This window comes from Glycine soja, chromosome 17 (genome assembly GCF_004193775.1).
Source record: "Glycine soja cultivar W05 chromosome 17, ASM419377v2, whole genome shotgun sequence".
NCBI classification, from domain to species: domain Eukaryota; kingdom Viridiplantae; phylum Streptophyta; class Magnoliopsida; order Fabales; family Fabaceae; genus Glycine; species Glycine soja.
Window position 1 is genome coordinate 9,518,437 of NC_041018.1, and position 23,216 is coordinate 9,541,652.

The 23,216-nt window shown below is 33.7% G+C and overlaps 2 protein-coding genes across 5 annotated transcripts; one reads left to right on the forward strand and one right to left on the reverse strand.

The window, feature by feature from the left end:
- The first annotated feature begins 1,055 nt into the window (after window positions 1–1,055).
- On the forward strand, window positions 1,056–10,028 carry LOC114392967 (transcriptional corepressor LEUNIG-like). Of its 3 annotated transcripts, none has more exons than XM_028354224.1 (18): window positions 1,056–1,205; window positions 2,000–2,097; window positions 2,203–2,333; window positions 2,803–3,087; window positions 3,176–3,267; window positions 3,381–3,468; window positions 3,562–3,637; window positions 4,965–5,014; window positions 5,681–5,980; window positions 6,112–6,267; window positions 6,357–6,596; window positions 6,844–6,943; window positions 7,095–7,204; window positions 7,431–7,580; window positions 7,938–8,090; window positions 8,187–8,303; window positions 9,014–9,217; window positions 9,315–10,028. In XM_028354224.1, the coding sequence occupies exons 1-18, from the start codon at window positions 1,174–1,176 to the stop codon at window positions 9,456–9,458; spliced, it is 2,526 nt and encodes an 841-aa protein (XP_028210025.1). In that variant the 5' UTR covers window positions 1,056–1,173; the 3' UTR covers window positions 9,459–10,028. The 3 variants fall into 3 exon arrangements, with proteins under 3 accessions (XP_028210025.1, XP_028210027.1, XP_028210026.1); XM_028354226.1 differs by having other exon boundaries at window positions 9,394–10,028; XM_028354225.1 differs by having other exon boundaries at window positions 2,833–3,087.
- A 988-nt stretch (window positions 10,029–11,016) lies between these two features.
- LOC114393815 (ABC transporter G family member 32-like) lies at window positions 11,017–22,231 on the reverse strand. 2 transcript variants are annotated; one of them, XM_028355272.1, is made up of 24 exons: window positions 21,766–22,230; window positions 21,538–21,658; window positions 21,343–21,431; window positions 19,877–19,961; window positions 18,913–19,072; window positions 18,756–18,832; window positions 18,622–18,675; window positions 17,599–17,689; window positions 17,208–17,509; window positions 16,842–17,123; window positions 16,235–16,551; window positions 15,985–16,145; window positions 15,795–15,898; window positions 15,509–15,668; window positions 15,260–15,379; window positions 15,071–15,162; window positions 14,655–14,987; window positions 14,255–14,545; window positions 13,835–13,918; window positions 13,602–13,735; window positions 13,300–13,527; window positions 12,587–12,758; window positions 12,240–12,494; window positions 11,017–11,560 (listed from the first exon to the last, which is right to left on the reverse strand). In XM_028355272.1, exons 1-24 carry the CDS (start codon window positions 22,038–22,040, stop codon window positions 11,291–11,293), a joined length of 4,257 nt encoding a protein of 1,418 aa, XP_028211073.1. In that variant the 5' UTR covers window positions 22,041–22,230; the 3' UTR covers window positions 11,017–11,290. The 2 variants fall into 2 exon arrangements, 1 of the variants encoding a protein (XP_028211073.1); XR_003662609.1 differs by lacking the exons at window positions 11,017–11,560; window positions 12,240–12,494 and having other exon boundaries at window positions 12,626–12,758; window positions 13,194–13,527; window positions 21,766–22,231.
- Between the last annotated feature and the right edge of the window lie 985 nt (window positions 22,232–23,216).

Sequence of the window (23,216 nt, forward strand, 5' to 3'; positions counted from 1 at the left end):
AAAATGTAAAAGACAAATATAACCTTATGAAATGTAAAAGTTTGAAAATATATATCTACTCATGTTTTAGAAGAAAAAATGATTTCACTAATATTTACATTATTTTAGAGAATAATTTATATTTTTTAAAAATTATTTTAAAAGATTATTTGACAGAAACAAATTATACCAAACATGATAAAATATGAAAACAAATACAAAAAAAAAGTTTATAGAGACATGAATAGAGATTTATTTAAATGAGTAATGTTATACTTTATACAATATTTTGATAAAATATTAAATAAAAATAGGATGAATATTTTAAAAATAGAAAAATATATATTTTGTTTAAAATAATAAAACATTATAACAAAATTTAAACTTATTTTATTTAAATGAAATAAAAGGCATGCATCCATTAAGAATGACGAAATTCCGAACAAACCTTTTCGAATGTCGTAGCATGGGTACTGTTGCGTGGGAAACAAGGATGTGCTGTGACCCGTGGATAAAGACAAAACCTAAAAAAATAAAACAAAATCCCTAACTGAAAATCAGAAAATCAATTTTTTAAGGTGTATCAGTGGATACAGAAGATGAAGTGGATATTATATTAAAGAAAATCACACCTTTTTGAAATAAAAATAAAAAAGTATATTTTAAAATTTTAAAATTAATATTATAATAATATAGTCTAAGACATGTAATACACGTGTAATCCCTCATTCATTCATGCAATACTGCATAATGAATTAAAATAAAAACTAATATTAGTAATTAGACTTTAATTTATTATTACTTTTTAAAAAGGTCATTTTATATTAATAATTAAAATTTAATTTTAATATATGCAAGTGCTAGTTTTTTTATCATATATCAAAATTTTTAATTAAATGAAATTAAGTAATTTTTACTAATAAACATTTGAATTAGTTTATTTATAGAAAACAAATAATCTGTACATACTTTCTTCATTTAACTTTTTTGAAAATTTTTAAAAAAAAAACAAGAGTTATTATTTTGATATTGTTTGTTCCTGAAAAATCTAAGCAAACCTTTTTGTCTCTCTCTCTCACTGTGTAGCGGGAAACATATTTTTCTGACGCAGTCTCCATAGCCATACACTGCATATAGCTTCTACCTGCTCATCATCGCCAAGATCAGATTTTTACGCGTTTCAGAGCTCAAACCATGTCTAATCCCAACTGGGAAGCGGATAAAATGTACGGAAAGCACTGACTTTTTCAACTTGCCACCTTCCTTTTTCTTTTTTCTTTTGACCCACTTACTTCTTCCTATTTGATTTCTCTCTTTTGGGTTTTCTTCAGTTTCTTGTGTTGGTGGCGTCTCTGCTCGCCGCTTCTTCCCTCGTGTTTTTGTTTTAGGTTTTAGGTTTTTCGTGTGATCATGTTGGTGTGTTGAGTTTTTGGGTTTTCTTGCACCCCCCGTTCTGTTACCTCTTCATAGCTGATTGTGTTGTAAGCCTTACGCATTATCTGCGTTTTTTTTGCTGTCTTTCGTCTCTCGTTTGATTTGCTTCTGCATTTCACTCCAAGCTTTGATTTTTTTTTTCTTCTTTCGGTTTTCAGTTTGGAGTAGCTCATATGTAAATGTATATACGCACCCCTTGGCATTTAGCCTGCATTTGTTTTTTATTTTTTAGTTCTTAGTAAGATTGATGTCAATTTAAAATCTTGTAGTTATCAACTATTCTATGCATGGTGTGTTTTAACCTTTATGGCTTTTTTGTTTTACCAGCAATCACATTATTTGGTTGTTGCTGCTGCTGCTGCTGCTGCTGCTGTTGTTGTTGTTGTTGTTGTTGTGCGTGTCTCTGTTATGTCACTTTCAAAATGAGAAATGCTTATTGGTGCAGGCGAATGTTGTGTGCAGTGGATGTTTTGTGTTTGTTAGACCTGGCATTGTCTTGCTGATTGCTATCACTTTGATTATTTTATTATAGTTTTTCTCAACATTTCTAATTAGCTACCATTTTTTTGGGGGGGTTGGCGAGCAGGTTAGATTTGTATATTCACGATTATCTCACGAAGAGACAATTACATGCTACTGCAAGAATATTTCAGGCCGAAGGAAATGTTTCAACGGATCCTATTGGTAAGATAATGCATATAGGCTTTCTTAGGGGAAAGAAATTAGGTATATGCAAATGCAAATGCTCTTCTAATTTATTGAATTTGACTTTTTGGCTACATGCTCCAGTTATAGATGCACCTAGTGGTTTTCTTTTTGAGTGGTGGTCTGTCTTCTGGGACATATATATTGCCAGGGCAAATCAGAAGCTCCAAGATACAGCTCAGAAGCACCAAGAAGCAGCAGTATCTTACAGTAAGGTGTGAATTTATTTTTTTAATGTACATCAATTATTTTTTCCCCCTATTTTCCATGATTAATTCCTTGCTATCCTTCTTAATATTTAGTACTCATTTTTATCTTCCTGCTTCTAGTACTGCTAAATGGGAACCAAGGTTAAGTGTGTGCTTCTTGATGACACTCTTTCTTTTGTACATATACCTATATGATTTTTAAAAATCTGATGAAGCATGTGTATGTGTGTGTATTAATGTAACAGTCCATGATTTGGTATTTATTATTTACTAGCCATTGTTTTCATTGCAATTCTATTTTCTATAGTTTTAAGATGATGAAGATTGTAGACATTGACATCTGTCGTGTTAAGTTATTGGGTCACTGTCAAAACAAGAACTAGATGTTTGTTTCAATATCTCTGGTTAGCCCTTATTTATGTAGTACAGGCCATAAATCATAAATGTCAGCTTAGTATAAATTTGAAAATGACAGAGTCAACAAATTAAGGCTCGACTAATGCAGAAGCAACTGGAGCAAGAGCTTCAGAATACAAACCAGAATCAGCAAATGCAATTCTTATTGCAAAGACATGCTCAGCAGCAGCAGCAACGTCTGCGTGGAACTCAACTTATTAGTGGCAGTGCTAGCTGTCCTATTAGCAGTGATCCTTTGATGAGGCAGAACCGGGCAACTTCTAATGCTAATACAACAAAAACTTATGAAGACAGGTTGAAGCTTCCACTTCAGAAAGATGCCTTAGATGACACAAGCATTCAGGTATCTAGTCTGTCTGGGAGTATAACATGGCCCTGCTGTTTTTATATGATTATAGTCACATGTTTGCACTATTTATTATATTATGCAGCAAAAAGTAATTGATGATGTTGCTCAGCTTCTAAACCCAAACCATGCCTTATTGTTGAAAGCAGCAGCAACAACTGGTGAACAGGCTACAGGGTGCGTACCAATTGTTTTCTTTGATGAGAACACTTATTATTCATGTCTTCTTATTCTTGATTGCCTATCTCAATTTGGGCTGAATTTGCTAGTTGTCAAATTTCTGTTTGTAGACAGACATTGCTCAGTGCACCTAGTATTTTACAGGGGGATATTCAGCATGTCCAAAATCTGAACCAGAAGCTTCCAGGGTCTACACAAGTAATTCTGAACATCGTTATTGTCTCGATTTGTATACAACCCCATTTCTAATTTATAATATTTTGTATTTACTAGTCTTGGCTCCTGAAACAGGACTTAAACAGTGATATGAATGCAATGATGAGGTCTCAAGCTGTTGTTTCAGAAGGATCCTTTATCAGTTGTCATGGTACTCATTTTGTTGTTTCAAATTTAACTTATTGTTTCTAAATTTACTTTCACTTGTTAGTGTTTCAATATACAGACTTGGTAAGTTCAATAAGGAGCCTTTGAAGATATTCAATCTTTGTTAATTTTCAGCCAGTTCTGACACTCTTTTTTGTTTGGAAGTCAAGCTATTTGTTTTATTCCTGTTGACTGAACATGATTGTACATAATACCTGTGCTTATGAAGAGTTACTTGGAACTTTTCTTTCACGAGGATATAAATTGTGTTTGGACACTGAAGACATGCAAAATATTTGAATATTGGGTATGGATACATCAATTGGAAAAATTATTTGACTGAATAACTTAATTTGTTCTGGTATTTGTTCAAAAACATATGTTGGAAGTCAGAATCTTGGTCATGATTCAAAGCTTTTGAATGGCTGAGCCTGAGGCAATTGCATCATTAGCTTAGGTGTCTTTAGATCTGTAATTGACTTCAATCTAGTTTTCTTTAGCTTTCTTTTCTCAACCAACATCGTCTGCGAATGCACCTCCTTTGTTGTCGCATATGTAATTTGATTTATAGTTTATTCCTCCCTCCCAAAAATTATCAATTCGAATTAACATAATTACAATATAGTTTAGGGCTTCTCTTTTTAAAGTCTATATATTTAATAATTATTTTCTTTGGTTATTGGTCACATTGTTAAAGTAAAAAAAATAGTATATTTCTAAAAACCTGTTACATCGTACCAGAGATAAGAAATCATTCACTGGTAGACCTTCCCTTGGCATGCTAAGCTTTTGGGTGATATGGTTTTCTGAACATAAGTCCGTTTGGTCAAATGGAAAAGTAGAAATTGTGATGCAAGATAAAAGTTATAGATTTCCAAAGTCTAAATCCAATTATCTCCTTTCACGCGGTTCTTGTGCCTTAAAATTGTAACTGTAAATGGACTTTAAGGAACTTTACTTATTAAATGACATGCTGTTGTTTTCTAAGTTAAAGACATCATAAATATAATTATGTAATAAGAATGTGATGCATGATTTTATGCTCCTCATTACTATGAACATATCTTCCTTGTCTTTTTAAGGAAAATCTAAATCAATTCAATATTTTTCACAGGTTTTTCTATGGTTTTTAAGCTATTGGACTGAATACCTCAACACGAATATGTCAGCTTTGATATCTTTAAATACTTAACTTTCCCTACTATGGATCATAGTTGCTTTATATGCCATCTTAATAGCAATTTCTGTTAGATTTGTATTTTATTGTAATTGTGATGGTTTGATTTTAGAATTTGCATTTGATTTTTGGTCGACAATTATTCTCATTTTAGGTTCAAATCAAGGTGGTAGCAATTTGACTCTTAAAGGATGGCCTCTAGCAGTAAGACTCGCTTTGACCTAATTCTTCCTAACAAAATTAGAACTATGATGCTGTTTATATGTTGTTTCCTGAGTCCATCTTTCTTGGATCATTGATTTGTCAAATTCAAATTTCAAACAATAAATCTTAATATATTAGGGAATATATTAGGGAATAGCATGTAGTGCATACGTTCGATGTTGCTATGTTTATTGGATTACATTGATAGATGACATTGTCTTTTTCAACATAAGAATGATTACTATCTTTGTCTAGGAATTCATTTTAAGGTTGAAGATTGGACACTTTCCTTAGAAAATAGTATTGTGCTATTGAAGCAAACTCTCTTTTAAATCCCTAACAATAGAGGGGCATTACCTGTCTGGTTCAATGGTAGGGGAAGCCTCTCTAATTGGCTTGGGCATAACTTCACTGTTGGCCTCTGTTAAAGTTTTAACTTTTAATATGAGATGTCATTGTAAAATTGAAATTGCCAAAATTGGCTGTGATATAGATATTTAGTTCACTAAGTATTGTGCTTTAAATTTCATCATTGAGGAAATGTAAAATAACAATACAAGGCTATCTCTCTCTTCCTTTTTTCTTTCATCTAGGTAATGTAGGTACATCAATGTTCTTTCTACTGTCCAAGCAATCCTATTTATGATTTGATCGTAACTATTTTAGGGACTGGATGAGCTCCGCTCAGGATTTCTCCAGCCGAATAATTTGATGCAGTCTTCACAATCTTTCCATCAACTTTCTGTACGGCAGCAACTTATGCTTCAGGCACAACAAAATTTGATTTCTCCTTCTGCCAGTGATTTTGAGAGCAGAAGACTCAGGATGCTTGTTAATGATCAAAACATGGCTCTTTTGAAAGATGGCCAATCAAATTCTTTAGGTGATTTAATTCCTGATAACAGGTCACCCGCTCAAGTTGGTTCCTCAGTGCTGCCTCATCCTGACTCAGATATGTTCCTTAAGGTATCACCTAGACACCTACACCTGTGCCTGATTTGGATTAACTTCTCCACCACTTTGAATGTATTCCATCAGAAATTGTTGCCTCTGGACTTCCCCAAAGTATTCATTATATAGTAAATTGTCTTTTACAGCAACAAATTCAAAAGAGTAGTCAGCAGCATCAACAATGTTCACAGCACCCTCTTTCAAGCCATCAGTCTGAATCTCTCCAGAAGCAAGAAAAAAATGGTCCTGGAACCATGACTGTAGAGGGCAATGTGTCCAATACCTTACAAGGAAACAACCAGGTTTTCATCTGCTGCTTTTGAACAGTATTTACTGACTGCAATGCATATCCAGGTCTTTTAATCAGTTTGATTGCATGTGTTACTTTAAGGTTTCCATAAGTAAAACAGGGCGGAAGAGAAAACCAGCATCATCTTCTGGTCCTGCCAATAGTTCTGGAACTGCAAACACTACAGGACCACCTATCAGTTCACCTAAAACACCATCTACACAAACACCTGCAGACATGATGACAGTGTCAACTCTGCAACAGAATGTTCCTTCCTCTAAGTCATCATTTATGTTTGGTACTGATGGTTTGGGCCCACTTACGTCAGCACAGAATCAATTGGTCAGTGTCTCCTTCATAAGTATTTTCTTGGATTACTTATATGCATTGCACAGAATCAATTGATTTGCGATATCCTAATATTGCACCCAGTTTTATTGAGAACTTCTATTTCTATCTTTGTCACATGGAATGCTTTTTATCTATGCTACAATAACTGACTGAAAAAAATAAGGTTTCTAAGCATGGAAATATCTAGGCACTCTAAAAAACTACATGACAGCTAGGCAATTGAATTATTATTTTGCAGGCTGATATGGATCACCTTGTGGGTGATGGATGTTTGGGCGACAATGTTGAGTCATTCTTATCTCCTGATGATACAGATGTTAGCAAAAAAATTGGCAAAGGTGTGATAAATCTGATAGATGAATTATCTGCCCTCTCTTTTCCCCCTTCCAAAAATATCTCAATCCAATAGGCATTTTGTGGTTTGGATCTTTTATATGACTATATGCAAAAACCTAAATTTTTTAATTCAAATGGTTCACTGTTCCTTAGAAATCTCATTCAAGGATATCAAGCATATAGGGGCAAGTTTGCATAAAGTTGAGTGTTGTCACTTCTCATCAGATGGAAAACTTCTTGCTACAGGTGGCCACGATAATAAGGTAAGTGCTAGATTGATCCAAGTATCCAACTTAGCAATGAAATAACCTCCATTTCAGTAGAAATGTTGCATTTAGTGGTTGTTAGAAGAAACTTTTGTTTTTTTATTTGAATTTGTTGTGGTGAAATTTTGTGGTTATGAATCTTGGACTCTATTTGTTGGTTTGACAAGTGAACCAGCCAGGTAATAACATTGATGAAATCATTTTTCTGCTTTGTGTGGTACAGGCTTCTTTGTGGTGCACAGAATTGTTTAACCTGAAATCTACACTTGAAGAGCACAGTGAATGGATAACTGATGTTCGATTTTGTCCAAGCATGTTGCGTGTTGCTACATCCTCAGCAGACAAAACTGTTAGGGTTTGGGATGTTGATAATGTAAGTCATGATTATAATTGGTTAAATTCAATTCTCTTTTTTCAAAGTTCAGTTAATTTGATTTAATAAAGAAGTTGAGAATTTTCTTATGATGTACAATTTATGTTGTGAACTCACTAATATAGATCAATTGGAGAAGATTTTAGCGGTTAGCTTTAATAATGCAACTGTGTGGTGAAAGTTGACTTTGTTGGTATTAGTGTGGAAAGTTGACTAGCTTAAAAAAAAATTATTTTCATTTCTTTAGTCTAAGGGGTGCATCAGAGATTTTTCTTACATAAATTTAGATGCTATTAATTAGGTGACACTTTCTTTTATTTTTCTCATATAATTGATGGAATTTTGATTGCTTTGCAGCCAAGTTATTCTCTTCGTACATTCACAGGACATGCAACAACTGTGATGTCACTAGATTTTCACCCTAGCAAAGATGACCTTATTTGCTCTTGTGACAATAGTGAGATAAGATACTGGAGTATTAAAAATGGTAGTTGTACTGGGGTTTTCAAGGTATGGAATCTAAAATAAGTTGTGAAGCTCATCCTAATTCTCAATGTATTGCTATAATTTGATTGCAAATAACTTAATTTTCCAATATTTTATCAGGGTGGTGCAACTCAGATGAGATTTCAACCTTGCTTGGGAAGGCTTCTTGCAGCTGCAGTGGATAATTTCGTATCCATTTTTGATGTGGAAACCCTGGGTTGCAGACTTAAATTACAGGTCAGCTGCAAATTTTGTTTATAGTATTCTTATTTACTTGTATTTCTGATGCTAAGTTTTAATCAATCATAAACAACGCTAGAACTTCCTTCTTGATAATTATTGATTACAAACCTACACTCTCTCCAGTATTAGATTATTTTGCTATTTACCTAAAGATAGATTCATTTTACCGTGTATTATGTAAAAACTTAAAATTATATTAAGTCCTCTTTAATATTAATGTAATGACTTGACTGTATAATTTACATCATTTTTTGGTTTCGTTAAGCTTCAGTTTTTTCAAATATATAATATAATTTGTTTTATATTATTTAGTCATTCCAATTGTAATTGCCTGTATGAAAGATTTATTTTATATTGTATACAATATAAAAAACTCAAATTATACTAAGTCCTCTTCAATAATATCTATCACATTATTAAATTAAATGTTCAATATTAAATAATAATAATAATTATTATTAGTTGTTTGAATATATGTAAAGGCATGTGCAATGCACAGGTGGAGAGCAAGTACAATACAAAACAATAATGTCTAATTCCATTCTGTTTTGTTCGTGTCCCGAACATTACTTTAGTTATTTTTCTCAAAATGATCTAGAATTTATCCATTGATGCCATCTTTCTCTCTTTTTTTCTCCCCCTCCTCGGAGTGAAACTCTTGACCATTGATTATTTACCAATCTTGTTCTGGTACTCCATTTTAGGGCCATAATAATCTTGTCCGATCTGTGTGCTGGGATTTGTCTGGAAAATTTTTGGCTTCTCTCAGTGATGATATGGTTAGAGTATGGAATGTTGCGTCCGGTGGCAAAGGGGAATGCATTCACGAGTTGAAAGATTGTAGGAACAAATTCAGCACCTGTGTTTTCCATCCCTTCTATCCTTTGCTGGTCATTGGCTGCCATGAGGTATAAGTTGTTTATCTTCTGTCTTGTAATTATTATTATATCAGACAGAACAAAACATGTTATTATATTTTTGAATGTGGAATCATGGGGATTTCAGACTATTGAGCTGTGGGACTTCGGTGATAACAAGACAATGACTCTGCATGCACATGACGATGTTGTATCTTCCTTGGCAGTATCGAATGTTACTGGATTGGTGGCTTCAACTAGTCATGACAAGCATTTCAAGATCTGGAAGTGACTAGCTCTTTGCCTCGTGGTATTCACAATGTAGATAGATATTCCTTCAGGCTTCACCAAACACACTAGGTTTTTTTTTGTTGCTTCTTCCTCATATTCTATATAGGTCATATTTAACAGTGAAAGGGATGTTTTGGATTTTGGCCTGGTCCCTGATTTTCTGATACCAGCCATACGACCCTTCTGAAAAGTTTTTCCCTACATTTTGGTTTAAAAATAGAAAAAGGGTATACAATGAAAATGGTAAAAACCCTAAAATACATATACTGATGCATGTTTTGGAATTTTACTTGGGAAATATCTTGCTTTTTTAGCCCCCGCTCTCTTGATCCTATTTATATTTTTTTGATTACGTCTGAAATGAAAGTGTTCTTGGGAGAGGATCATTGCTATTTAGTCATCAAGTTGTTTATGGAAAGAAATAATGCATGTATATTGAGTAACATGTTATTCAGCCAATTATGTTTGATTCTCCATTTAGTGGAAGAAATGGACATCTCTAGTCCCTAACAGCTTCTACTGACACGTGTATAAAAAATGATCAATGGTGGAAATTATTTATTTATTGAGATTTAAAAGAGAAGGAATGAAAAAGGGGATGCACTTTGTTGAATCTCGTCTACAGGATATTTAAAATAGATTTTATGAAGTATATTTTTTACATTGCCTTTATTTTAGTTTTAGTAAAAGCTTTCTTTTGGTATCAGTGCGTTTAGGTAAATGCACAGCATAGGTTAGATTGACGGTGTATGAGTATTGTGTTATGACTTCAGTCTTCAAGTTCAAGGTTGTTGGTGACCTGTTGTGGTCCTTGTTACACCCATTGGTTAGATTTGGTGGCCAATTTTATTGTGAATGCCATTATATCATCATTATTTAAGAAATATTAAGTTAGAAACTTATTTATTTTATTAGTGATAATAACGATATCCGTAGCACTATGATTAAATGAAGAGAAAAAAAGACTGTAGAACAAGAAATATAAAGCTTTTTACCATACGATTAATTTTAAAATCAGCACATCTAACAATTTGAATTTACTAAAGGAGTCTACTTTTATAAGGAGTGATCTTTGTTTTCCTCGTTTCCTGTTGTTTTACTTTTTTATGCATAAAAAAATTGTACAATAAACATGATCAAAATATAACCTTGAAAAGATAATTGGGTCATTGGGTTAATTCAAGTTGAAAAGATAATTTTTTTAAAGAAAAAGATAAATTTACAAAGTAAATACTTTTTCCAACCTACAAAAATAAATTATATTGTTAATAGTTTTATTAAATGCAATCACTTTCACTATAGTGATATCTCATTAATAAACTTCATAATAAATTAAAAGTACAAAAAAATCATTAATACAGTTGAAAGTGATTAACTATTTGTCATAATTAGAATTATTAAAATATTATTATATAAATAACTGAAAGTGATATTTTTACTAGATAAAGAATAAGGAAATAGAAAAGTATGACTTCGGACAAGATAAAGAGAGAATATATATATATATAAATATATATATATATATATATATATATATATTATTCACTTTCACCAAAATCTGTCATTACTAACCAGTAATCTGACTTCATATCTAACAGAATCCCTATAAACCAATAATACGTCACCTTACAACTAATTTGTCCCTGAATTATGTAAAACAAAAATAATTTGGATAATGTATTCTTATTAGTTTACAAACCCTAAAAGCACACTAGTGCTATGCTATAAATATAATCATATCGCTATACAGATGTCACGCTTATTTTTATGAGGTATTGAAAAACTGATATAATTTGGTTACAATATCTCTAGTGGCTAGCAAGTCTCATCCCATCATCTCCTTTGGAAATTGAAGGATTTAATTGCAAATGAAAATATAACTCCAAAAAATATGCAGAAGCCCGCCACCATAACAGCAGTAACGCACAAGAAATCATGCCTGTACCCAAACACGTGTTTGAGTACCTCTCTTATAGTCATCGAGTTTCCATCAGAGAGCTTCACTAAATGAGTATCGCCACCATACTGTGAAGTTAGCAGACCATACAGACTCCATGCTACAGGGTTTGCCCAGTAATACCATCTCCACCAAATAGGGATCCTCTGAGAAATTAAAGAAGCAGAAAAGTTATTAGATGACAGATTTAAGTACACAAGTTGATGTATTTTTCTCTCCACGTATAATAATATGCCAATCAAAGTAGCAAGAGAATATCAAAGAATAATGGATCTGCCTAAAAGTTGCATCATACAATTATAAAAGAAACAAAACAGCAATACATATTCAAACATTCTCTGGAGTATGGATCTTGTGTAATTGCCATGTGAAATTAGATGATTTGTTTTACGTGGAACTGTTTTGTTTGATTAGAACAAAACACTAACACTTTAGTTAAATAAAACTCTCAAAGAATCACAGAAAACATCAAGTTGATAGTTATTTATGAGTAAAATCCCTTAAAACTTTTCGGTATATCAGTTTAGTTGAAATATTTTACATCATTATAATACCTGATGATAAATTTTTTACATCAAAATAGTCTAGAAGTTATTGTTTATTGGGAGCAAATGGATGAATGCAGTCAATGACAAAAATTTAGTATTTTGATAACTTTTCAAGGACAAAAGTCGGGATTAATTTTTATTTACTAAAATGGATCTACTATAATAGAAATTCTCCTTAATGCATTTCATGCTCCGGCATTTTTTGTAACATTGATTCTAGAGTGACCTAAATAAGCCAACACTCCAGAAAGAAGCAATGAAGTATCAGTTTCCATACCTTGTGAGGAATCATAAAACCACTGAAAAGGTTCCACAACATATAAAATGGAGCAGCAATGATGGCAGCAACGTTATGATTTGGTGTGACAGCCGTTGTCATCATTCCATAGAAGGTAAAATATAACATCGTAAAATACATGAAGAATAAGTACCAAATGAACCGATCAAAAGTCCAGAGAAAGGAAGCCATGGAATAGAATATTGAAGAGTATATAATAGCTTGTGCGAACACATAAGGGAACTCAATCACAACCTGCACATTGTAGGATAAAAAGTGACTCAACTTACGGAAACCTGCTATTTCCATGCACTAATTCTAAATGAATGTTATATCTGAAAAAATACCTGAGCAAATGCAAATGATAAAGCCGAATACATCCCTGCAGCTCTTTCTCTATAAGAAACAAATCTTTCCACAGAAACAACAGGCTGAACAGCTGTGCCATTTGTTATACCAATGAAGAGGATTGCCGAATACATCGATCCCATGGCATTGAATAGATCTTGCTGCGTTTCCCTGCAAAAGTAATAACATGGTTGTTACATAAAGTCTGATGGTTAAAAAACAGAAAGGACAAAACTTAAATGCAGTACCATAGGTGATGTTGGTACTGTTCTCCAATCAGAATTGTAGTTTCACCTCGATAATAGGCACTAACATTTAATAGAATCCTTATAGAGGAGATTATCAAGATGAAACTCCAAATCTTTTGGTACAACATCTAAGTTCTGTCCAAAGAATCTAACCATGCCATGAATATCCAGACAAGATGTCTTCACGATGTTCTAACTAAAACTTATTCAACAAGATGTCTGTCAATTGCTCATGTCTAGCAGGGCTGTCTTAATATATGTTTACACATTTATGGGATACATCATAGGTCCTTACTTCTATCAGGAAAACATTGCAGAGATGTACCTAATGATTAAAATAAATGGAAGAGAGAAGGACCTTTTAGCACCAAATTTGAAACATTGCGTGGCTTCCCAAATTTGAAACAGAATGTTACTTGGAATTGAAGATCCATAGAAGAAAAGAAAAATGAAGAGAGAAGGACCTTTTAGCACCAAATCTCCAGCATATTGACCCAAGCATCAATGAGATTATGACAGTGTAAAAAAAGCGAACAGCAGTGTACTGAGGGTTACGCCAGTAACAAAGATTTTGCTTCCATAGACAAGTTAGGAACTGCTCAAAAGATGACCGGCAATACTTGGTTGGAAAATGCAATTCTTTTGAATTACCACTAGGCTTGCTCAACCTTTCAACCAACTCTTGGTTATATCTGAAGAAAAACATGGTATGTTTATATAAATAAAAAAATCATGTACAAAATTTACCGCCAAAAAATGTACATACTGATATAAACTTGATTTTCTGTAGATTTCTGCAAAGTCCACTCCCAATCTGTTTTCTTCAACTGAAGAAGTAGCCTCCAGCATCCACGTAGCAGGGTTATATCCAGACCTGATCTTTGGAACTCCTTCGATTGCCTACATAGATAATTGATATTATGAATAATTGAGGATTGCTTTATCACCATTCCACCATATACCACTTGTTCAGTGAAAGCTAAGCTTGCATCAACTGACCTCGAAATAACTAATTAGTTCACTCGATTTAGGGCCAAGTGGACCAGCATAAATGAGCTCTCCTCCCCTTTTCATAAACAGAAGCTGTAAAAGTTGGTATTTCGTCAGACTAGTGAAGAGAAAGCAAGTTTAAAAGAGAAATTCAAATAGAAAAATAATATATGATGCTCTCTTCGAAACCACCAATCATTTCATTATAGACAGGACCAGGAAAACTGGAACATACAACAGCTACGGGCATATGTTACTCGTACACAAACAAAATAGAAAGAAATTACAGTTTAACTATATAATAATGTCAACAAAAAAGTAAGTTGCTCCATGAGAGAGAGACAATATGTTGCCTATTGGTCATAAGTACAACTCCAAATATCCATGTTAATAAGGAATGCTTGAAAAGCCCTCTCGTAAAGAGAATACCTCATCAAAGGATTCAAATATGTCTATGCTAGGCTGATGGATCGTGCACACAATTGTTCGCCCAGTATTCACTATATTCCTCACAGTTCTCATCACAATGGCTGCAGCCCGGGCATCCAATCCAGAAGTGGGTTCATCCATGAAGACTATAGAAGGATTGGCAACCAATTCAACAGCTATAGTCAATCTTTTTCGCTGTTCAGTTGACAGACCATCAATTCCAGGTAGGCCCACTAGTGCTCCACTTAACGGAGTGAGCTCCACAAGCTCCATTACCTCCTCAACGAAGGCCTGGTAATCAAAACTCTCCAGAAGTTATTTATTTTTAATCAACAGAATACCAAAATGTATTGCATGTCTATCCCTATAATATGCAAAAAGGCAATACTATGTCTCCCACCTTTTGTGTCTCGAAGTCAACGTCTGAAGATAATCGAAGCCAAGCAGAGAACAGTAAGGATTCCCAGACAGTCAAACAAGGGGAATGAACGTCAGTTTGCTCACAGTAACCGGAAATTCTTGCAAAAGAGTCTTGCCTTTTGGGATAGCCAGATATATATACACTCCCTTCTATGACTCCACCAGTTTTTCTGCCAGCTAACACATCCATCAGCGTCGTTTTTCCGGCACCACTTACTCCAACCAATGCTGTCAACACACCAGGTCTAAAGGCTCCGGTAACATTAACAAGAAGCTGTAGCTTGTCCTCTACTATCCCTTGTTGTTTCAATTCCTGAAGCAATAATTGAATAAAATAGCATTTCATGTACCATAAATTAAATTTTATAAATTAAAAGGAATGATCGGTTTATATACCAAAGGGACATCCACATAGTAATTGATATTGCTGAAAGCCATGGAAAGTGGTTGAAATGGGAGAACCATTCCCCTTTGCTTAAAATGCTTTCCTGAGAATATATGACAATTGGATGAAATGTCACGTCCCAGCTATTTAGTAACGGTCAAGTACCACACACACACACACATAATTCATAATTTACAAACCACTTGATGCCGAACGCTGCAAGTACTCTCTCAGCTCTATAACAACACTTTCACCTTTTCTTCTCTTTTCTCTTTCTTGCAGCTCATCCTTTGAAACTACAGCTTGTTGTCTTCCCAAGGCTGAAGAAAATATTAGGGAAATAAGATATATAGAAATACTCCTCTAAACAAAAGTTAATTTTGGCCTATGAAGCACAGATATATGGCACCGCAACAATAGAAAAAGGCTTTATACAGAATGTGCCTTACGATTAAGGTAAGCCAAGAAGATTGTAAATAGAATGTTGAACAAAATTGTGTATCCAACCATTGCCCCAAGACCAATCCAATACCAATAGTTTTCTGCATACAAACTTCGCTCTTTTAATACTGCCTCACCCAATGAATAGGTAGTCTGATTTCCAGCTTTCTGTAAAGAAATTAAATAGTGAGTACATTTTCAACGCAGTAAGGAAATTAGCATTATCATCTGCATTTCCCAAATATTTACAATGGTTCTGAAAGAAACACATTATAATAACATGAAGGCTTATACCTTATCCCAAGAATGTCCAAGGAACTCGTTCACAGAAGCTGAGTTTTGTGCATACATCAATGGAGAAATCCAAAAACCCCATATCCACCAAACAGGTATACGGTCTGCCCAAAAATGAGATATAAAGTCAGAAAAATTACTTTTCCAAACCGAATTTAGAAACACAAAAATATTGAAATTGATGTTCGACCTCTTGAAATTATATATCCGCCAAGAGCCATTACAACCAACATGGCAAAGGATCCAAAGGTATTGGATACTATCATATTCCGGCCCAAGGATCCTATCAAACGAAACAGACCTATAGACATCTGGTGCAGGAAGAAAAAAAGCAAGAACTGCCGCAAAAATCTGCAGGTCCAGTAGTACACAAAATAGTCGCTTAAAAGAAACTCTAAGAATAAATGAAATTGAAATCACAAAGTGAACATAAGAGATACCTAGTAAATGCAGGATCATATCCACTTGCATAGTAAGAGACCGTCACCCAGCATCCAGCCTCTATCAGGGAAGTTGGGATACTAAGGAACCAAGAAGGAAGTGTATATGCCCAGCTAGGATAGAAATGCAAATCTCTGTGCTTGTAAAGAACTGGAAGCTTTGCAACTAACATTGACACCTCGGTAAAACCATTGAAAAGAATAATAACCATAGAGAAGTACAGTGCCCCAAGATATAAGCCTCCATCGTCAATTGTATTATGGTGCATCGTTGTTCGGAAGAAAACACTCATTGTAATTAAGGCAACCAAAAGCAGCTGGAATTAGTAAATAAGGGTCAAGATCAGCTACATAAACCTTACATTGTTACATCCATCTTAGAACCAATTAAAAGTCAAACGTTACAGTCACATATAGGAAAAAAAAAAAGAATTCGAGATGGCTAAAACAAGTTTTCACAAGTTAAAGAAAGAATTGTCTAGTTTAAGAGACCACAAGAATTATTGTTTTTTTCTTGAGGTGATTTTTATCACGAGAATTAGTTTAGAAATCTATAAATCATTAACTCTTTTATGCTTTAACAGTATATTTATACCGGTAGGATTACCTGAACAAATTTAAAAACATAGATAAATGAGTTCCGCTTCATAAGAAGCTTCTGCCACTGGTAATTAGTCTTGAGAAGTTCGAGCCTTTTCGCGCCATAGCTAACAGTTGCCAAGGCAGCTGGATGATTATAGCGTCTATCGAAAGGTAAATTTAGTTGCTCAGACAAAATCCTTCCCTCACGATACAAGGAAAATGCTTCAGCGAATTTCCCAACAGGTACGTATCGGTAAGGGCGATCGGGAACGGACCAGTACTGCTCTTGGTCCTTCTTAGACGTAACCTGTTGACAAGAATTTGAAGTATCAGGTGAACCGTCACTAAAACCAACTATAGTGGAAACATAAATTCCATTATGGCTACTCACTTCTTGTAAGAAATCTGCTACATTTTTTCGCTCAGGACAACTGAATCCCATTTGTTTGAAAAAATCAACAGCAGCTTCACGGGGACCCTGATATACAATCTGACCCTCGCACAAAAGAATAACATCATCAAACAATTCATAGGTCTCTGGAGCTGGTTGAAGAAGGGATACAATTGTGGTCCCATCAAGTGCACGGGTTGAATGCTTAAGATATCTGATAATTTGATAAGTAGTTGAACTATCAAGACCAGTTGATATCTCATCCATGAACAGCACTCTTGCTGGACCAATTAATAATTCACCTGTAAATCACACATAAACTGATTAGCATATACCGAACACATCTAACATGCTAGTACACAAGACAAAGTAATGCATGTCCTTCCTTAACCTGTTGTAAGCCGCTTCTTTTGCCCCCCTGAGATGCCCTTGAGCATTTCATCTCCCACTAATGTGTCACCACATATGTCCAAACCTAATATCTTTGTGAAAAATATTTTAGTACTTGGGAGTTCGGAAGATCCAAAAACAACAAAAAATGAAATAACGATATAATAATTCAGACATAAGACACGGATACTAGTGGCTAATGAATCTTCATTGAGATTACTTGCTGAAAAAGTTAAGCTGTTTCACATTGGGCCTTAGTGGATAATTTTGTATTACAATGTTAATTTTACTGATTTGACAAATACTCATAAGATGCGGCATCTTCATAGTCAACATTCGACAATGTTAGTATAATAACTGATAGAATGAAAGGACAACATAATTTAATAGACAGGTTAAGGAATCAAACTAAATTTTTTAAAACTTATAGATCAAACTGAAATAAAAGATATAGAAAAGAAATCAATTTTTTATTTTTGCCTGTTATATTTTTTACATTATTTAACATTTTATTTTGAGATTTGCTAAAATAGACTTATTTTTTAAAATAAGTATTTTAGCGAATTATAATTTTGATTTTCTTAAAATATCTAATATGTTGCTTACTAAAATAGTAGTACCAAATGTCTGTAGAGTTTGATAACATATACTAGATTTAATGTGAGTATTTTAGTTAACTTGTTGTGGCTCAGTTTGTGAATCGTGAGTCGTCACAAAAACATGATCCAAGGCTAGCTAAAGAATTTTGGCCTAATCCAAGCTTTGTTAATCCACCTTTCAATTTTGGCTCGTAATCCAAGCTAATAATCCACCACTCTTTCCCTAATTCTTCTTATGCGCACCTTTCTCACTTCATACACACTCACGTATTGTATCCAACAGAATAATTATTTTGCATAACGAATTCCATTAATAAAAAATGTTTCAAAATAAATCCCTAGCCAAAAATATTTCAGGACCTCAGGTCGCAATCACAAGAAAATTCGTTGTGCATTCAAGAGTAACAACAGTACTTAGAGAATACCTTCATGATGTACTCCACCACAAGATTTGTTTCCTGTCCCCCGAGAGCTAATGACTACAAAAATAAACTAGAGTAGATTAATTTGTATCCATAAATAAAGTTTATAAATTTTAGAAAAGAAAATGAAAAGGTACCTTCATGAACAGATCAAGATCTTCATCTGGTTTTATTCCAGCATTCTTTTCTCTTCTGGCAAGTTCCAGCAACATATCTGGTAAGAGTCCAAAATTTAGTAATTAGCATATAAAGTGCAAATTGAATATATGTTAACACAATCACGTAAAAGCATACCAAATTTAAATCCAACGCCTTGACAGCGACCAGCAAACTGGAGAGTTTCTCTCACGGTCATCTCTGCCACATGCCGATCTTGTTGGCTAACATAGGCAGAGGTTCTCTGAGGAACGAACTCTTTCAGGCTATGTCCATTGTATGTAATGTTCCCTGACATCTTCGAAGGGCATAAATACATATATGAGATGGGGGGAAGAACCAAGGTTTAAATCCAAAATGGAGCATAGCAACTATTGGCCATTACCCCTTTGGTCAATTAAGCTATTTATATTTATTACCAAGTATGAATCAAATAGAGAAGGCATTTATCGGCTTTTTTATCCAGTTGTGTATAATGAAAATAAAATTCCTTTAATAATATAACTATAGAAGTATTTACTTACATCAGTTACATGATGTAAGTTGATAATGAAAAGGTCAACTTTGAAGAGGAATTTTACAAAGCCATTGTCGACTTCTTCAATAAAAAGAATAAAATAATAATAATAATAATAATAATAAGTCAACCATAATAACAATGTCGACTTTACCTTCGCCATTGATTTTGTAATCAACTTACACCATGCAAATAAATACTTTTGTAGTTGCAATATTAATGTACAATTTTTTTTCCATTACACCCTAACTGGGTAAACAAGCCAGCTTCCATTAGGACCAATGCAATTTACTAAATCCTGCTATTCTGTATACGCAAACTCTGTTTTATAGATATTAGATAACTCCAAACAGGCTGCAGAAAATCCTTCAGAATGAGTCTCCGGTTATTAGGACTTCGGAACGTGGTTCTTATTAATTCCAATCTCCAAGCAACCTATTAATTCATTCTTAGTTGCGGGTACTCAGTTAAAGCTTAAACAGCATGTCTGGCAAAAATTTCCGATACTATTGGCATAGTAGTTGGGCGTCCAGCCATAGAGAAACCCCATTTTAATTTTGTTAATCCAATTGGAAAACTTAGTACCTGCAACCCAGGTCCTAGCCTACCAGCAAGAGCTAATAGTAGTGTTGTTTTTCCAGAGCTTGGCGGACCCAACAGCAACGTTAGCCTGCAAGAATAACAAACCAAACATGCAAAAAAATTACATTTTGATTTTGAAAAAATTACTATTAAAATAGTATTTAATACAGTACTTGACAACGATAAAAACAAAATTTTTGCCAACAAAGATTAAAAATAAAAAATGACAACTTTATGTGCCTGCCTGTGTAACACCATGCATGTAACGAATGCAATTATCGGGTAAATGAAGTTGAAAAATATTCATCAATTTTGAATAAAATATAAGTAGTAAAACAATGTTTCTGGAATCAATTAATTTGTTGTACCAAAAACGAGAAATTGATTCGTTAATTTTTGGATTTTATCCATGTAAATTTTCTTTGAATGAGAGTAGTAGTTGAATGAAAAAAGTCGCCCTTTTTGTCCTTTTGATATGTCAAACAGTCAAAATGCAGTTAACGCTAGGTTGAACTATTGTCTCAGCAGTCAACAGAAAACAACAGAAAAAAAAAATAAAAAAGGCAATGTTGAACCTACCGTGGTGACTTAAACCCTGCATTTACCTAATGAGCAGTAGTTAATTGATGAATATGCTAAGAAACTTTTATGAATTTAATGATGATGGATAATTATAAAATAAGTTTATATTATCATTCTATTTTAAATCATCAATGATATAAATTTATTATACTTATGATTAAATAACTATATAAATTATTTTACATTATTTATACATAGCTTATTTTCTCTAAAACTTTATTATTCTCATTTTTTTGCTTTATTAGTAGTTTTTTATTGACAAAGATTAATTATTAATTTTTTGTTACCAAGAAAAAATAAAACTTTCAACATTTTCTTTCTTTTTTTTTCTTTCATTTTATCACTAAATTAACCTTATTATTCTACTTTATTAATAATTTTTTTCTTTTATCTTTTTCTCTCTCTATATGCCTCGAGGAGATGAAATAGTAAAATGAACAAAAATAAAAATAACAAACAAAAATGAGTGAAAATAAATTATAAATAAATAAATAAGAGATAAAAAAGAGACATAAAGAGATATGTGAAATAAGTAAGAAATAATAGAGGAGCCTCATTTTTTTTTTAACCCAACTTAATTTTATTCTTTCCCATCTAATTTCTCTCAAACCAAACAGGTTGTATGTGTATATTAGCATATGAGCAAGGGGAGTCCAACACTAAATTTAGGTTTGACTTTAAAAAAAAAGATTTGTAAGACGTGAAATTGACTATCTAAATAATTAAATTAACTCATTTTTATAATTTTAAGCAACGAGAATGAGAATAATTGACTGTTTTACGAGACAAAATCAGATAAGTCACATATAGCCCTACTCGTCTACACAAATGGGTGCATGAACTATTTTTCTTTGCCTAATAAAGTAAAATAACTTGTAAACCCTGACCTTGAAGGTTTAATAATCCCACTGATATCTGCTAGAATTGTCAATTTGCTTCTCTTTCTTCTGTACATCCGCAACTGTCTTAAAAGAGCCTAATGACAAAACGGAAACACATCAGAACTACGTCCAAAACAAACTAATAAACAAATATATACATAACATAATCCAGATCAAAGCAAGGAAAAAAGAAAGCAGCACCTCAGTCATATTACAAATGAAATTGGGAATCGTTGGCAGAGCTCTGCTACCGACATGTACGTAAGTCTCAACGGTCAAGTCCTGAAATCGAACTTCGATTTTCGGAAAATGCAAACCTACTCTGCAGAGACCAGAATCGTGTACAGCACAATCAATATAACGTAATTGACGCAATTGCTTTAGAATCGCAAGTCATGTTAATTACTCAGAGAGAGAGAGAGAGATTACGCGTCAAATCGGCTTCTCATGCGTTGGAAGAACCTCTCAGGATCATTGTCGACACAGTCAACGAGCCTTTCAAGAAGAAGGCGCTGCTCCTGCGCCTGGAGATCTCTGACGTCGATCTCCTTGATGTCGCCAATGACATTCTTGAAGATTCCGCGGCGCGCTCGCTTGTACGTGGGAAGCCTCTCGAGCGCCGCCCAGCGCAACGCTTCCTCGTCCTCAGTTTCCTCCCTGAACGACGACGATCTGGCGAAGGCGTTCTCGGCGGAGTTCCACATTGCGGCCTCTCCTTCCTGGCTGGGAAACTGCACCGCTTCTACTACTACTACAAGTTGTTGTTGTTGTGGTTGTTTTTAGCGTTGGTTAGTAGTAGGTGGTTGGGACTTGAGAGTCTGCATTAATGGCCGCACCTTCTCTTTCATCCTTCTCCACAGACTGAGTTGGTGCCTTCGTTAAAGTGCAACATAGTGTCTGCGTGCTGTTAGAGGACCCTCATTTAATGGCCGCGGGAAAGACAAGCCAAGGGGTTTCTACAGTTTCCACACGCGCTCCTACTCCTACTCGCTCTCTCACAGAGGGGCATCGTCGTAATTTTCAATATTCCGTTATAACAACCCAACAACACATTGCATACTAACGTGACGTGATGCTGCCCAGTACTGTGCGGAATTGCTGACCTGGTCGGGTTACTTTTTTGCAAAACGGTTATACACTGCGTCGTTTTGCTATGGACATACGCTGATTTGCTTTTCTCGTTTTGGGAAAATAATTGACACTTGAAGATGCACAACTTGCTGCTTCCACTAATTGGTCATTTTTATTTTTTAGTAGAATTACTTTTTTATAATTATAATTTTTTTATCCATAAAATTTGAATTCAAGGCTGATTCCACTCAAATCAATATCATTGAAAAAGTGTATGAGTTTTGTTCAAATTATTTTTACATCTTTTTTATTGAAAATTATATGTGTTTTCCTATTTTATGAATGAGGACTACATGGGTTATTGCTCTTGTGACAAAAAAAAAAAAACTACATGTGAAAATAAGTCACACCAATCTAGGTTTTAGTAGGCTTGAGTTTAGTTTAAAAAAACAAAGTTGAGACTGTCATATTAACTATTTTAAATATATATATATATATATATATATATATATATATATAAGAGTCTATCTTATGATAAGGCTTATTAAAAAGCCAATACACTTATGGCAGGTCTATCAGCTTAAATAAGTGTATTAATAAAATTATACAAGTTTTATCTCATTATGTGTAATATAATAATGCTATATGCATATAAATAGGTTGGTCTATAAGATTTAATAGATCTTTTAAGGCATGAGGCCTAATTTATTTGTTTTCCTCAACTAAATAATTTTTATTTTTTGTTGAGTTTTTAATTTATTTTAATTGAGTATTCTAATGAATGTATCATATTAAATATTTTTTTGACA